General features: G+C 42.2%; 1 protein-coding gene across 1 annotated transcript; it reads left to right on the forward strand.

Moving 5' to 3' along the window:
• Positions 1 to 17,117, forward strand: lrrc45 (leucine rich repeat containing 45). Its single transcript, XM_066704612.1, has 18 exons — positions 1 to 138; positions 1,197 to 1,481; positions 1,928 to 1,989; positions 2,339 to 2,409; positions 2,590 to 2,768; positions 3,350 to 3,478; positions 3,738 to 3,850; positions 4,071 to 4,129; positions 5,237 to 5,314; positions 8,098 to 8,233; positions 9,726 to 9,803; positions 10,073 to 10,184; positions 10,497 to 10,567; positions 11,935 to 12,027; positions 12,294 to 12,386; positions 14,317 to 14,490; positions 14,684 to 14,831; positions 15,211 to 17,117. The coding sequence occupies exons 2-18, from the start codon at positions 1,250 to 1,252 to the stop codon at positions 15,405 to 15,407; spliced, it is 2,025 nt and encodes a 674-aa protein (XP_066560709.1). The 5' UTR covers positions 1 to 138; positions 1,197 to 1,249; the 3' UTR covers positions 15,408 to 17,117.
• Positions 17,118 to 17,335: the final 218 nt, after the last annotated feature.

The following is a 17,335-nucleotide window of genomic DNA, read 5'->3' on the forward strand; positions in this document are numbered from 1 at the left end:
CCTTCGTACAAACTGTCATCGAGTCGCTTGACTCAAGTAACTGAAAAATACCAGGAAAGCTGCTGTCAAATCGGTCTGCACGGAACATACAAGCGAAGACTGAAGAAAACCAAGATTCAACTGATATGCATTGATAAGGTAATTGACAATCGATTATTTGATTTCTATAAATATACTCTGCAGGACTGTAATTTGTGCACATCCCTGCAGCCAGTTGTAACTTTAATTAAGTCTGTACTTTTGAATAAGGGAGTCTGGAAGATGAATACGCGATTAATTACATTACTGTATCATATTATTATGTTATCTATCATCTCAGGCTTTGCTATTACCTAAAGTATTTATAGATGACAACGATTTGGATTGACCATACGTTGTATAACTGGTATTGTATTTTGAAGACGTTAAAACAATAATTAATTTTCACAAGGTCAACTAAATGATACTTGCAGAATTTATGTTTTTCGCTTTCAAACTTTAACATTTCGCTGATTATTTGATTGATGGTAAGCACTTTTATTTAGTGCCACTGTCAGCAGCTAACTGCAAGAGCCTATACAATGTACCAAATCACAAAGGTAGAAGTCCTTGATAGATGTTAAACAAAAATGGTTACAAAAGCACGTTTCTGTAAATATTAAGTATTTTGACAACAGTAACGGTAGAATGTGTAGCTGGACCAGACATGCGCACTAACGCAATTGTTATGAATGATTAATTACAGTGTTTCCAATCAGTGTAAATCTGCAACAGTTTGCCTTTTGAAGCCCTTAAATCATCAGTGCATCATGATGTTAAGGGTCTGTAGTGATGATTGGGACAGGGACGCCACAGCTCCTAATGTTAAGATCAAACAATAGGTCTGCTCATCAGTAGGGTCTGATTCTGTAAGTTGGTCTCCTTATAACCTTAGCTGATTATAACAGATTGCTGAAGGGGGATGAAATTAGTCAGGGTAGCAAAGATCATGCAACAATATTGGCTATGTGAACAAAGGGATGCCATTTGAGATCGTTTACTTCATATTTTAGTGATCCAAGAAACTGCATGCTAACAAATCAACATCCACAAAAGCACTTGACCATTCAAGATGCTGTCTCTTTCCACCATCTTAAAATGTGCAATTGTAACATGTTCTTTTCGGTGAGTATGTATCCATGTGTGTGTGTTTCATCTCTCTCCCTCTACACTCTCAGCTCCTCTAATGTATAGTCTGTCCTGAGGGCCTGGCACGTGAGAGAAGCTGGGGATGGAGGAGTTTCGGCGGACGTACCTGAGAGTGTGTAAGGAGGGCGGGGCCGAGCCACAGGAGTCGGTGCTGGCCCGGCTGCAGGAGATGCGTGGCGCACCGGGCAGTGCGTGTCTGGACCTGGCTGGGCACAGCCTGTCTGTAGACACCTGCGCCGTGCTGGGAAGGGTGCTGCACAACGACGTGCTCTTCAGCGAGCTGCTGCTGACTGACTGCATGCTGAGCGAGGAGGGTGAGCCGCAGGAGACGCACACAAACTTGACATTTTAATATCCCCCTCCGTTGACATTGCCATGTCGTCATTCATTTGAGAGATTGTTTGCTTGTTTGTTTGTTGTTTTTGATTTGTTGTTTATGGTCCTGCAGTGAGAGCCACAGTGCCTTCTGTTTTTTGTTTTATCCAAATTGTTAATTGCTTAATTGAGCCAATTTCTGGACTTCATGTGTCATAATGTCCATGTGCTCAGAGTACCCAGGGATATGATAATGTAGAGAGGCCTGTGTAGAGAGGATTGTGGAGACGCAATTAACGGAGACTGTTGGCAAACTCTGTCATCATTTTGGTTAAAACTTGAATGCAGACTCAATATTAGTTTGGAAAGTGGCTGTGTCACTGAGCTCTGTGGAGTTTGTGGCCATCTGTCTGTGACTGACTTTCCCTCTTTTTGTCAATCTCAGGTGTCAAGCTGCTGTTGAATGGACTGTGCTCCAACACGACAGTCAAAGTGCTGGATCTGAAGGTAAGCATAACGTTAACAAATAGAAGGTACCTTGAAAAGCTGAGGGTCCCTGTTTCCACATGGCAAATGAGAGCTTTTTTTTCCTCTCTATCTGTTGATCTATAGTAAAAAATGCACTAAACCCTCGTTAAATCGGAATCTAAACCTTTGTACCTCTTGATAAACTTGCATTTACAAGTGTTTAGTTTAGATTTCCTATCTGTATTCTTCACGTGTGCATGTTCTCCTCTTCAGAGGCCTGTTCCATCTCTTAACAAGACCTTATCACACCTCTAGTGTACAGCACGACAGTAAGTGTTATTTAATTGTAATTTTATTAAACTTGTCTAATGTGTGATTTCTATTTAAGGGCAACAACATGAGAGCAACAGGGTCAGAAGCCCTTGGGAAATTACTATTACACAATAAGACACTGCGCAGGTGAGTGGGAGGATTAAACACCAGACATGTTATGCTCTGCAGGTGATTGATCAATCAGTTTAGATGTATCTCCAGCCTGCTATAGAATTTGAACCTCTGGTGTTTTTCCAGTCTCTCAGAGGTTCCCAGTCCACAGGCACATTGCCGTCCGGTGTTACAGTAATGGGTGCTGTGTTGCAGGCTGACTCTGGAGTGGAACGCCCTGGGCATGTGGGACGAGGCGTTCACGATGTTGTGTGAAGGTCTGGGCTCCAATGGCTATCTCCGGCAGCTTGACATGCGCAACAACCAGATTAACCACCAAGGGGCAGCAGAGCTCGCACTGGCTCTGAAGAGGAACAGCACTCTGCAGGAGCTGGGTGGGTTTGGGTTTTATCAAACAGATACGTAAGAGTGGAATTTGTATTTCAAAGACAAAATATGTGTGTGTATATATATATATATATATAGGTATAGTGGAGTCATTCAAGATCAGGCAAGATGTTCACTGTTAGAGGATCCAGCTCGATACATGAATGATTGTTAGATATTTCTGCTTCTGTTTTTTTTTAGATTAATTATATTAGTCTAAAATAAAAGCAACTGCCTCACACCTCCTCAAGAGTTGCCTGCTTGTTTTATCTAAGCCCTGCAGTGGTAATTATTAGTACAATGGATTTTAGAAGACCCTTGGTCAGGTTATCTTGAAAGATAACCTTCTGCATGAAAGGGACTCTAATTGTAACACAATCATATTTTTGTTAATGCTTCATAAGCCCCATATAAAAACAGTGCTCAAAAAGACAAGGGAATAGAGCTCCAGGCATTTAATGGTTAACTGCAAGTATATTCAGCCGTTTGTTACCAGGCTAACCAGACGCTGGGCTTGGCAACCTGCTCTTGATTGTATTGTGTTCGATTTTCACCCGGGCCTGATTGTCCTCTGTCCAACTCTGACCAGATCTACGATGGAACAACATTGGGCTGCTGGGTGGCCGCTCTATCCTGGAGGCCCTACAGCAGAACAGGACCCTCCTGCAGCTGGAGATGGCGGGGAACAACATTCCCAGCGACACTCTGAAGGCCGTCGGTAAGCTGGACAAGTCACACAGTGTCCACCTGAAAGAGAAGGGCTTCCCTGATAATTGCCAGTGTTCAGTCATATTGCCAGTGTATATAACTGGCAGTGTATAATTGTACTAATAATTCTGATATTACTTCTGCTGGAATCCTCTTCATCCTTCCACCATTGTCACCACAGCAGCAAGCTCAGTGGCAGTCCCTTCAGTCGGAGTGATGTGTGTGTATCGGTGTATGTAAGCATAATTAAGCTGCTCCTTTGCTCCCAGAACAGGCTGTCAATCACAACTCGGACCGGCAGTCCACCGTGAGGGAGAGTCGCAGCCGGTCCCAGGTGCTGTGCAAGGAGATCCAGAACCTGAAAAACGAGAAAGGACAGCAAGTGGGTGTATGATTGGCTTTTGTGAATTGTCGTGATTACTATGGGATGTGTGCAGATCTCATCTAATAGAACCCCCCCCCAGCCTTCATTCCCTGGGTTGTGGGAGTGCAGGTGGACACAGGTGTCAGCGTGTTGGTGAACTCACCTGAGTGCCCCTCTGTCTGAGATGATGCTGGCAGGATCTGATTTGGGAGAGGGCGGTGTTTATTTGTCATTGCAGTTCCTCAACCTGATGGAGACCATTGATAAGCAACGGGATGAGATGGGCCGGAGCACCAGGTTAGTGTTTTAGAAAGATTTTGAAGAAAAGTGCTTAACATAAGAACATAAGAAATTTACAAACCAGAGGAGGCCATTCGACCCATCGTGCTCGTTTGGTGTCCATTACTAACTAAGTGATCCAAGGATACTATCCAGTCTATTTTTAAATGTTCCCAATTTTCAACCGCATCGCTGGAGAGTTTGTTCTAGATTGTGACAACTCTCTTTGTGAAGAAGTATCTCCTGTTTTTTTTATCTTGACTGCCTTGAAACCCAATTTCCTTTGTGTCCCTGGGTCCTTGTCTCTATGCTGATCTGGAAAAGCTCCCATGGTTTGATGTGGTCGATGCCTTTCATGATTTTGAAGACTTGAATCATGTCCTCACATAGTCTCCTCTGTTCCAGGGTGAAAAGTTCAGTTCCCTCAGTCTCTCAGTAGGACATTCCCTTCAGGCCTGGAATAAGTCTGGTTGCTCTCCTCTGAACTGCCTCTAGAGCAGCGATATCTTTCTTGAAGTTAACGCATCATATACACTGCTAGTAAGAGGACAGACTGTCTGGGATCAGCCATGTGTTATTATTTAATGCACTTATGTAAGTCGTGTCTTCTTTTGCAGTGCAAGTAACAGTTCAATTTGTATGACATGAAGCAAGTTAAACTGATCATTCGCCATCCATGTTGGAGAAGGTGATAAATAGCTGAGCCCCTTGCAGTGAAATTGTGTTGCATCATTCTGAATTATCTAATTCAGCATTGGTTTCGTGCATCAGGACTCACTTCAGAGAGCTTTTCCCAATTCCTCACTCTATTACGTTCTTGGCATAGCTTGTGAAGCGAATTTATGATGTGCTCAAAACTCCATCTACCTTGCATAGCTGGGCAGCCTATAAAAGTACACTAATCTTCATATCTTTATATTGCTGTAAACAATTTAATAACAAATTATCTGGTGGAGTATTTGACCTAAAAGGGGGTTGCATTTTGAAATGTGCAGCCTCTTTTTGCATCAGTTCTTCTGAAATCCTGAAGGGGGTGCAGTAGTGAATCGCAAACAAATCCATACGTTACGTTTCATAGAAATGGAGTTGGCCATCTTAATGTTCTCTCCTCCTTGTTTCTCCTAGAACATCTGCTGTACGTGTCGGTCAACTGCAAGAAGCTCTGAATGAAAGAAAATCTACAGTGAATTCACTCAAAGCAAAGTATGTTTGCATCCTAACACTGCCCTCTGTACTTACTGCTTTCTGTAAATGTCCTTCATCTCTTAAATTGCAACTATAGCAAGGGCCTAGACCAGATCAAGACTTCAGCCTGCCCACCAAGTCCAAATTACAAACCTGTACTCTCGTGTTTTTCTTCATGACTAGTAGAACTATAAATTAAACCACTTTTGGGTGTAACCTTGTAATTTGTGATTCTTGGGTAGGGCAAAGATTTGGTTTGGTCTAGGCCAAGGTTTGTGTTTGTGAGTATGTTTATTGTGTTGGTTCCTTATACACTTTCAGAACTTCCTTTGTCCTTGATTTTGTTTGGTGTATGTCAGGTAATACCAAACTTACAATAGGTTCCTTCATATTTTAGAAAACAAGCCATTCAGAGCTTTGTTTTTTTAATTTGACTTCTTCTATTATTTTGTAAACTTCCTCTGCTGTTGTCTGGTTAGCTGTGATTACATGCCATACATATATTGGATATTATTCATATTAACATGCTGGCAATCTTTTCACAAACAGAAAAGTCAAAATGGAGTTCCATGCGTTGTAGTGCCCTATTGCAATGATGGGAGGGGTAGCACCAACGTGCTCTTCACACAGGGTTTAATAATGAATCGCCTACAGCTGCAGTATCACACATGTGCAATGTTTTACACAAAGCAGTTTGTCTTTTCATTTACATTCTCCAAAGTGTTTAGTAAATCAGAGGCCTAATTTTGCAGGCCCGTTTTGTTCAGTTTGTTGTTATTCATAATTCATTCATTTTTATCCTGCACTCCAACAATGTCATTGTGAATGTCTGCGTGATGTTGTGGCTGAACATTGCACAGAATTACCTTGAAAAGCTCACCAAATCTATTGTAAACCTGTCTCTTTTTTCAGTAAAGTTTGTTAAGTGTTCCACAAATGACTTATGATTTATAGTGGCACACAGAGGTAGAATGAGAATTGAGTCTTTCTCATGTCTGTGGAGCATTGCATCTTTAAAATATTCAGTCTTAGTTCCAATTGAGATGGAAGGGCATTTAGTTATTTTTAAACAGTGTGGCCCACTTTGTCACATGCCCACTCTCCCAGGGCTGCTGTGGTGCACATATTATAACCGGAAATGAAAATGAAGATTCCCAAATTAAACCGTATTATAAAATGCAGATTCAAATTTAAATAACCAGAACGAAAATACTGTATTTCTATTTATTTTAATGTATCCCCTTTGGATAGCTGACTGATATCCTGTATAAAGCAATGCTTTTTTAGGTGGTTAATGTTCACTTCAGTTGGATATTTAATAAACGAAAACATCAAAGATTGGTTTAATGGCAAATACAGTAGAAGAGGAAGTTAATTCCTTTACATACTCACATAGATATTCTAGGATCTAGGATTCAGGAGGCTGATTAAGTCAACACACTTTGAGGAAAAACATTTTTGACCTAAGGTGAAAAACTGCATGGACAATCCCATACAATAAAGCAGTTGATTACTCTGAATGTCTAGTTAAAAGGTAATACTTTTTGTTGCATTGTAATGAGCAAGCTGTTTCTTGACTGTCCAAACACACTGCTTTATTTGCTATAGTGCCTCCTAAGTATAAGATTTGTGTCTCAGTGTGACTTTTTGAGTGTATGAAATTCCCCTGCTGATCTCATACACACAACTTTTTTGTTGTTGGTCTAAATTAGTAGGCTATATTTACATGTTTACACCTCACTTTAGCTAGAAACATGAATATATGTCATTTTATTTAGTTTAACTTTGCAGTGTTTAGGATTAATATTAAAATAAATCCACAGGATGGCGTCTGAACATGCCCTCTAGGTTTGCAGCAAACGTGAGGTGGAGAGAAACATTTCCTCTCAGCCCTTTATTATTCTCCCTCTGCACTGTTGCTACCTCCCCCTAAACGGCAGCAGCTGCCAGCTTCTATCAGGATGGCGTTTTAGCGTAGCTGAGAAAAGAGAGACAGCCTACGGTGTGATGCCTCCCTAGGTGGGAGAAGGGGATATTAATAGGCCCGACACAATTGGCAGCATTCTTCACATTAATCCTGGGAGTAACATCTGAATGATATTGGATGACACTGTGGTGCTGCTGGTTACAGACATCTCCCATTCCTGTGCTGGGTATCCCCATTGTGTCACACAGCTGGGATGGGGGAGGGGAGGGGATCGGCGGGGGGTGGACTGCGGGCTAATTGCTTGGTAATCATCACCTGCTCTGTGGAGCTGATGGCTGGTAATTAGGCTGCTGTGTTGGGATTGTGTGAAACTCCTCAGCTCCCCCCCCAGGGAGCTCTAACCCTCCCTCTCCCAGTGTTGTGTGAGTTGGCTGCAGTCTGCCAGGACCCCCTGTGACAAGTCAGTATTCATGGCACCACTTCAAAAGCTTCAAAAGATAGTAGTTGAAAAATTACTTACCACTGTTACAATTGTATTTTTGTATATTTGTTTGAATGTATGTATGGGCAGCCTGTTCTGTTGGAATGTGTACATTGCAACAGTATTTTGTTGTTTTGGTTGTTGTTTTAGTTCCCTACTCAATCTACACACATACCCAACTTGATTTGACTGACATCAGAAAATGTCAACCCAACCTGTTTGGAACCCAGAGTGTTTGGAGATTTAGTGTTGAGTTGATCTGTGTGATTGGATACAAAAAATATATATTTGAGAGGTTGGGGACTTGGTTTGTAGTGAGGGAATTGTGAGTGAGACGAGACTCAACCTATGCCGTCAGATGTGGTGTGAGCATGTCCTCTGTGTCCACCTCAGGCTCCAGATGACCGAGGCGGCCCTGGCCCTGGCAGAGCAGAAGTCCCATGACCTGGGAGAGCTGGTGAGCCGGGTGAAGGTAGAGCAAGCAGAGCTGAGGGAGAGACAGGCCCGCGAGTTAAACAAGGAGCAGGAGGTAAACGGGTCAAGGCACAGCTGAGAATATCACAGCAGCTGGGCCGGGGCTGATACAAGCTTCCACACGTCCTGCAAATGTTGTGGGGGGGACGGGGGACTGGAGAATAACCAGCTGGAATAGAGCTGGGAAATGGACAGAGGGAAAGGAATTTCACAGAAGAGCTCTGAAAAACAGTGACAAACATTGACTACAGTGGGCAGCTGTCTGGTAAAAGACCCACAGAAGTAAATATCTCAATGCATGGGATCCAATAATAAAAGTTGAAAAGTTTTGATGTACAGTTAGGTCCATAAATATTTGGACAGTGGTGCAATTGTCATCATTTTGGCTCTGTATGCCACCACAATGGATTTGAAATGAAACAATAAGTGTAGACTTTAATTTTTAATTTCAGGGTAGTTACATCCAAATTGGGTGAACGGTGTAGGAATTAAACCTATTTTTATTTGTGATCCCCCCAATATAAGGAGGTTCAAAAGTATTTGGACAAACTAACATAATCATGAATTCAATTTTGAGTTTCGATACTTGGTTCCAAATCCTTTGCAGTCAATGACTGCCTGAAATCTGGAACCCATAGACATCACCAGATGCTGGGTTTCTTCCCCGGTGATGCTCTGCCAGGCCTGGACTGCAGCTGTCTTTAGTTCCTTCTTGTTCTTGAGGTGTTTTGCCTTCAGCAAGTGAAATGCATGCTCAATTGGATTCGGGTCAGGTGATTGACTTGGTCTTTGCAGAACATTCCGCTTCGGGTCATTGTCCATCTGCACTGTGAAGCAGTGAGTTTTGAAGCATTTGGCTGAATCTGAGCAGAGAATATAGCCCTAAACACTTCAGAATCACATCATCAATACATATAAGAGAACCAGTTGCTTTTGGTGTTCCTGAGCTCACCAGTGCGTTCTTTCTTTTTAAGAATGTACCAGATAGTTGATTTGGCCACACCTAATGTTTTTGCTATCTCTCTGATTGGTTTGTTTTGATTTCTAAGGCAAAACTGAAGGCAAAACGCCCCATGAACAAGAAGGAACTAAAGACAGCTGCAGTGCAGGCCTGGCAGAGCATCACCGGGGAAGAAACCCAGCATCTGGTGATGTCTATGGGTTCCAGATTTCAGGCAGTCATTGACTGCAAAGGATTTGCAACCAAGTATTGATATTGTCCAATTACTTTTGAGCCCCTAAAATTGGGGGGAACACATATAGAAATGGGTGTAATTCCTACACCATTCACCCAATTTGGATGTAACTACCCTCAAATTAAAGATGAAAGTCTACAGTTAAATCATCCTGATTTGTTTCCTTTCAAATCCTTTGTGGTGGCGTACAGATACAATATTATGGCAATTGTGTCACTGTCCAAATAGACAAAAAGATAAAAGATAATTCTTTGGTTTCACTGTAATAGTATGGTTTGAAAACAAGGATTCTGGGAAACTGCTGCTGCTTCCTTTGTCACTTTTTATTTATTTATTAACTTTTTCTGACAGGAAAGTGTCTTAAGGGAAGGGAAGCTTCTCAGGGAGGTCCACAGTGTGACGGAGAAGAACCTACAGCTGAAGAACAAGGTATGGTACAGCATCAAAGCTGGACGCCTATTCGCAATTGATTTCTGCTGCCCTGTGAAAGATTTTGATTTTAAAGCACCAATCTGGTATAAGATGGGGAACTGAAAGGATCCTGCTATTCCTACATGAATGGGTACACTGGTGTAGAAAGAGACTCTACATAAGAAAACAACATTGTGGATTTGTACTGGGTTTCCTGTTGAGAGCCCGTCTGGGTGGCCTGTGTGTGTCAGTGCTCAGTCCGGTCTGGTGCTGTGCTTTGTGTGCAGGTGGAAGAGCTGGAGCGCCGGTGTAAGGCCCAGCAGGAGCAGATCTTCGAGCTGAAACAGGAGCGGACCAACACCAGTGCTGAGCTGAAGCTGCGGCTGGCCCAGGCAGAGGGTGAGTGAACACGGCACGAGCCTCTCCCTCTTTGCAGGTGACTGGCAGTGTTGCCTTTCCCCTTCCCTTTGGCTTCCCCTGAGCGATGCTGACTCTTGGGTACTTGTGTGTGCTTGTTACCATCTAGAAAGTGTCCCAAGCTCTCTTTGATCGGCTACAGAGTTCTGCTGTTGTGATTTGGCACTGACTTCTGCTTGCATGTGCCGTCCACTCATTTTGATTTAAAAACCCAACTCTACTGTCAGCTCAGTTCCTTAGTACATTGGGGGTTTAAAAGGTTTGTTTGTGGTTTTTTTTTGTTTTGTTTTACAGAGCGTTTAGACATTGAGAAGAAACGATCCAAACAAGCTCTAGAGGACCTGGACAATCTGCGTCTAAAGGAGGTAAACATACACATCTCTGGTGGGCATCTGTGATTCTAGGATCAGTGATAGAGAATGCAAGAGCAGACGAACTGGAGTACAGGAGAGATCAGTTCCTGCTGCAATTTGAAGTGAAACACGTTGTGTCTCTGAAGTCTACTTCTTATTATTCCCAGATGTTAACTCTGTGGTGTCATCCGAAGTAGATGCACTTTGTTTAAAACTGAGACCTGTACACGGTGATATTCCGAGATTTAATTTAGGATGGACCTTGATGTTGCACGACCAGAAAAGCCCGGCTCAGAATTTTAGTTGGCCGTTGCTGTTATAATAGTGAAATCCTGCAGGAGTAGTGGCTATTTGGCCTGTGACCCTACCAGGCCCAATTCTTTGCACGTTTAGATAACTGTTGTCAGGTGTTTCTTTCTGGGAAATGATCGTGAAAGTATCGAGTCACTGGATGGATTTCTGTTGATCTCTGAGGGGATTAAATAACCACAAGCTGTTTTAAAAAATAAACATTTTGGATTAAAGAGTGAATCCTGTGTGTCAACTTAAAAAACGGAATGATGGCATGAGGTCCGGCAAAGGAATAAACAAAGGCAATGTGAGATTTATGATCTTTGCATGGCATCCTTAAAAAGAAGAATAAGTAAAAATGGAAAAAAAAAAAAAAAAAACATTTCAGATCGCTTCTTTTTATCTGTGATAATTGCTTGAAACCCCCCATCTAAATTCCATCTGTTTACCTAATTGTTTTTAATTGACCTGTTTAGTCAGATCTGTTTCCCTCCTGGCACGGACTTTGGAGATTCCCGGTCATTTAATTTGCACTCTCTGTCCGAACTTGAAACCGGGCCCAGAAAGGACAAGATATTACAGTGATAACTTGTAATTGCGCCATCCACCCAGTTGTTGGATGCCTAAATTGCACTCCTCTTTACCGGCAACACAAAGTCCTGTACTCTTGTAAATGACCTACATAGAAGACCTTCCTGTGGCTCTGTCACAGAGCAGCCAACACAATTCCACATGCTGCCTGTGGAGGGATAAATCGAAGAATGTTTTTTCAGCTTGTGATTTATGCTCTGATTTTGTTGACTAAATGTGAATCGACCATCTTTTGATTTATGTATGTATTTATATATTCAATCATTATTTATTTGTAATCATAGCCATTTTTGCATCCTCTCCCTGAAGTCACGATGCAATCACTTTCCATTTACAATTGTCAAGGAAAAACCTTACTTTCGTTCTGCAGCTGCTCTCACAAAGCCAGAAGATTGTTGTCCTGTCACACTTGTAGTGATTTCTGCCCTTTAAGTAATGCTCTGGGAAAGCAGTCTGCTCAGTCACGTTGTGCTTTGCTGTGATGTCTCCTCACACAGGTGGATCATCTGAATCACCACCTGGAGGAGACTGAGAGGACACTGCAGGACCGCATCCAGAAACTGGAGGTCCTTCGTCTTCAGCTGGAAGAGGTGAGCGGCTGTGCAGAACCGTAACCTCTACTCTCCTCCCAATATAACTTAAATGGCAGCTGTGACGTCAGTTAGACATCTCCCTGTTGTATCTGTCGTTGCTTCAGGAGTTCTGACTGCTTGAAACCAGTCCTTTTTTAGAAAACTGAAAGAGCTGACCCGCATCACATAAACTGATATTTGAAGCTTTATGAGAGTACGGGACACACAGAGGTTGTTTCAGATGCAGACAGTGTGAGCTTATGGTGACAGTCTTGTTTTCCCAGGAGCTGAGCCGTGCGAGAGCAGCATGCGTGTCTGAGAGAGCGCAGGCTGAGGAGGAGCTGGGCAAGATGCGCAGTCAAGTGCGACTGGAGGAGGTGAGACATTGACCGCCTGTGCTGTGTGACCAATTCCAACACCCACTATTAATATCTGATATTACATTGACCTGCCTCAGGGTGGGTTTAAATGCTCACCTTGCACTGCTCACATAGGACTTCTGCCAAAGCACAAGACACAGGTTTGCAGAAATGCTGTAGAGTACTAAGAGAAATGTAGTAGTAACCACTGTTCCAATATTCACCTTCAACGGTTTTTGAAGCCATGTTTGAAGCCACGGTGTGCCTTTTCTATCATTTCGACATGAAGGTTGGAGACATAATACGTGATGTAAGCCTGTTGCTTTACAGAGCTGACAGTCCCATTTTGTGCTCTGTCACTGTGCTGGTGATGTGGGGTGACACTTCTGAGAGGCCTGACCTGATCTGTTCCCATCTGAAGGGCTTTGCAATTCCACCACAGGAAGCAGTCTGTCACTGACAATACGCCAGAGTTTCAGTTCCGTTCCAGTCCTTACGTCTATTTTATTACTGCTGGAGACTAGAGAATTAGGGTGTTTGTTGGCGTTTTTATATTGTTTTAGATATTTCATTTTCCCCAAACCAAAGCCCCTTTTGCTGGCATACTTTTAAACTATTTTTGTTGGCTTTGTCTTGTGTTTTTGTTTTGTTTTTTGTTTTATCTTACAATTTACACCCATGTTTGTATTCACCATTGGACATCTTTGTACTGAAATGCCTGTTGCTTGTGTTATGTGTGAGTCTGGGAATGCTATCAATATGCAAAATGCTAGTGCTGGAACCTACAGGGCATTTTTTGAAGCTAATTGACCAATATGGTTGATGCAATTAAAAAGCTGGACCCGGAGCTGATGCTGACTAGACTGTTACTGTGGAGAAGTGGCTGGAGGGGTCAGCTGGATCGGGCCAGAATGAGTCCACTGTGTTGAAGCCTGAAATAGCAACATAGGGTGAAGGTCAGAACAACACGGCAGGGACTGAACTGTTGTTAGTAGAAGTAAATTTCAACTGTGTTTGTTCAGGGTGTTGTGTAAAGAGCAATAGTGTGGGAGTTCTTTATGTCTTTTAAAGTTTGAAAATCTAATCGAAAAAAGTAAAATTTTCAAGGTTTGTTAATTAGGTGCAGTATGTATGGCTCCATTGTGTAACCAACCCCTAGCGGCATATGATAGTTACAGTTAAGGTTCCCTTATATAAGGGTAGGGTGATATGCCAATGTTATCATTATTGTGAGAGAGAAAATGTGATGTTACTTCACTTTTTTTATTAGATTATCATTATAATTATCATTCTTATTAATTATATTATTTGTCTCATTTCAGTTTTGAATTACAGAACCAATATTTTACCCAGCATGCATCCCTTCAAGTATTTCATCAGTTCGTTCTCTTTGAACGCGTAGAACAGTTTGCAAGTTTGCAAGTTTCCTACAGATGCTACTGAGTTTTTTCTGGTGAATTCCATCATACTCTGTCTGCACTGCTTCACGTCTCTGCATATTGAAACATCCAACCCTGTTTGTTTCTAAGTTCTTATTTTTATATATACAAGTAACTGTTATAATGGCTCTTGGTGAAATGCTCCAGTTTTTTAGCATTTGGCCAATTCCTTTTTTCAATCTGACTTGCACTTAAAGGCAGGTCTGCACTACCTCAATTCATGTACATAAATACATTAAACAAATAATAGTATCCAGAATTGTTAGACTCAATCAATCAATCAATCAATTTTTATTTGTATAGCACCCTTCGCAGGAAAGAACAAAACGATTTACAGAGTAGTAAACATCAATAAACATACAACAAAATAAAAATAATTAATTAAATAAATAAATAAAAAGAAGACATTTGATCTGTTTGAAGGCCTTGTAATTGTTGCAGACCACCCTCTGAATGGTTCTCTGTATTGAGAGCCAGGCTGACTCCCTGTCCCCCCCATCCCCCACTAGCAACAGCGGCTGAGTGTGGCCGAGGAGAAGCTGCGAGCGCTGCGCCAGTCACGGGACGAGGCCCAGGGGCTCTGTGCCCAGCAGAAACAGACCATGGCCGAGCTGCAGGCCAAGAACAGCCAGCTGGTCCTGGAGATGGATGGCTTGAGGAGGCGGATTGAAGAGCTGCAGCAGGTGGGTGACACACGGACACACGCTCCACTCACAGATCACACCCACACACCCCAGGGACGCTTCTTGTCTTCTTCCAAATGTGTAGAGAAGACTGTTTGCCCTGTTGACATCAACAAGCCTCCCACTGAAAATGCTGTAAAAGTGGTGGAAAACATAACTTACCTTTTTAAGTTTGTCATGTGTCTGGCTACAGGAACTGAGTGGGAAAGAGCAGGAGAAGGTGGCAGAGCTGAGCCGGGTGCGAGTGGAGCTGCAGGAGCAGATCGGACACCTGCAGGCTGAGCGGACTGCCCAGGGGGGCCTGAAGGAGAAGATTGCAGCCCTGGAGCGGGAGGCGAAAGGTGATCACACTCCTTCAGACACTGTCACTCCGTCCCCTTGATCACACGGTCACAGAAACGGGCCGTGGTGGAGCGTTCCCTGTTCTGTGTTTTCCTTATTTTCATGAGACCAATATACACAATAAGACCTGGTTCTCAAGTGTGATGTAGTGAGGAGATAAACAGATATTTCAGTTTCACAAATTTGAATCAAAAAGATTAATCTTTAGTCATGACTTGTGTTATAACTTGGACATCTGTCATATTCACACAGAGGTTTTCAGTCCGTTTGATACTCTCATTTCTGGTTTTAAAACTATATGTGTGATTTATAAAAATGCAAATTAATAGATGGGTGGGTGTTTTTGTGTGTGTGTGTGTGTGTGTGTGTGTTTTGCAGTGCTGGCCAGCAGCCATAGGGAGGCGCTTCTGGACAAGGAGAGTGAGATCGCCTCCCTGCTGGAGAAGCTGCGACTGCGGGACGCGGAGATCCAGCGGATACGAGAGGATGAGGCTCAGAGGGCCAGCTTCCTGCAGAGTGCCATCCTCACCTATGTGCAGGGCTCCCCCCTGGGGGGCTACAGCCCCAAGAAGTGACGCCGTGGGCAGCAATGCCACCCAGAACCACCACCACGTCTCAGGCAGCCCGTTTACAGAAGGCACAGATGCCGTCCATCTGTCCATCCTGAAGTGGCAGTCCTTCAAAACTATTTAACAAAACAAATACTGTTGAGGTTATAAAAGGCACTTACATGGGGCTGCTCTCTTCTTCAGTGTTACACCAAACCTGACTCTTTTCTCAGTCTTTTTCTTCTCTGTTGCATCAGCCAAAAAAACAAAAAAGGTACAGTGAGATATGTTTCTACTGGAACCACAAAAGGCATGCCTTCAGCAATTTCACCCTCAGTTTGAAATCTCAAGCCAACACATATTTTATACAGAGTGGGAGACGATATGGATACAGAGCTGTTGTGGTTCTGTGAGTTTACATCCACATATTGGCTATGGGAAATAATATAGAGAAATGTCAGCTGCTATACCAAGACATTTTGTTATCTTTTTTTTTCTCCAAATTCTTAAGGGCACCACAGTTTCAACTAGCACTGGGGGGGGTTGTACAGTCCATCTTGTCATTGCTAACACATTGCCCACTCTTACAATCGCTGAGCCCCGACTGACCGTCCCCAATCTACTGGGCAGTGTCCATTGCTCTGACAGCACTAAAGGACTGCCCAATGAAGGTTAATATGGTTTTGTAAGAACCTGTTTCATATTTACGGACAGAGGTCTTCACTCAAGCTACACTTTTTTGTAACACCGGCATAATGCTTTGTCCCCTTTCTTACATGATTACTATCTGTTCTTCAAAAACTCAAGGACTAAAACTAATGCGGGTCATAGCTAGTGGAAGTGTTTTTTTTTCATGCTTTCCAATGGCTTAATTTCTTCATTGATAACTACAAAACGGATTCCTTTTTTATAAACAAATTGCAATTGTGAATTTTTATATTCTATTTTTTATATTTATGTTGTCAAATTAGTTTTTTTTGCCATTTTGTACAGTTCATTTTTTAAGAAAAATCATAAATAAAGATTTTTTTGAGTGATTGAAAACTGATATTTGTGAACATCCAGACTGAGGGGCAGACATGTCAGTGCTAAAGGTATGTAAGCATAAGGAAATTAGTTTTTCTGTTGCATTTCCTTCTTTAAATGAAACCAATTGATCTAGCAGGGCAATGCATACATTTTGTAATCAGACTGTTTTTTATTATTAATAAATATATATATGTGTGTGTGTGTATGAAATTAAGCACGAACCTTGGTGAAATCAATCTGTTTTTGTCACAGTGGTTTTGGACAAAGGTTTTTTTTTAATAATTGGAAAAAGTTACAAAATCTTGCATTTTCAGGTTTGTTAGAAATGTATTATATTTATTTATGTGGATTATGGTTTGCGGTTTGTATAATGGGTGTATTGATGGTATCTCATAGATGGGGTAGTCAAAGTGTGTCTGTATGTGGCCAGCGTTGAGTGGACACCCTAGTACAGCAGTGAATGACCTCAGTCCACTATTGAAAGCTAGTCTTCCCCCTTTTTCCTCTGTCTCTATTGTATTATTAAGGGTGGTGCTTCCAAACTCAGGAAACCACTTTGTCAGTGAACGCTGAGGTTGAACTGAAGAGCTGTTTAAAATTCCTGCCCCAACTACCCCTTTATGGACATGAATGATTTTTAAAACATGTATCTTGCTTAGTTTTTTGTCTCACAGAGCTTTGTCTGAAAAATAAATCGCGTCAATATCACTTTTTGGTCCCTTCTTTTTTAGGCTAAGAACTTGAAAGTGAGGTTATAAAGAAATTCTAGTACAAAGGGAACTTATTGGAGAACTTCAATGCCAGTTTTATGAAAAAAAAGGCCAAAACATATTGAATTACACATATAGCGGGTATGGTGTGCGATACCCAAAGGCCAGTGCCTTTTCAACCCTCCATATGCCCTGTATTACTGCTGCGCCCATTTC

Source organism: Amia ocellicauda, chromosome 5 (genome assembly GCF_036373705.1).
Source record: "Amia ocellicauda isolate fAmiCal2 chromosome 5, fAmiCal2.hap1, whole genome shotgun sequence".
NCBI classification, from domain to species: Eukaryota; Metazoa; Chordata; class Actinopteri; order Amiiformes; family Amiidae; genus Amia; species Amia ocellicauda.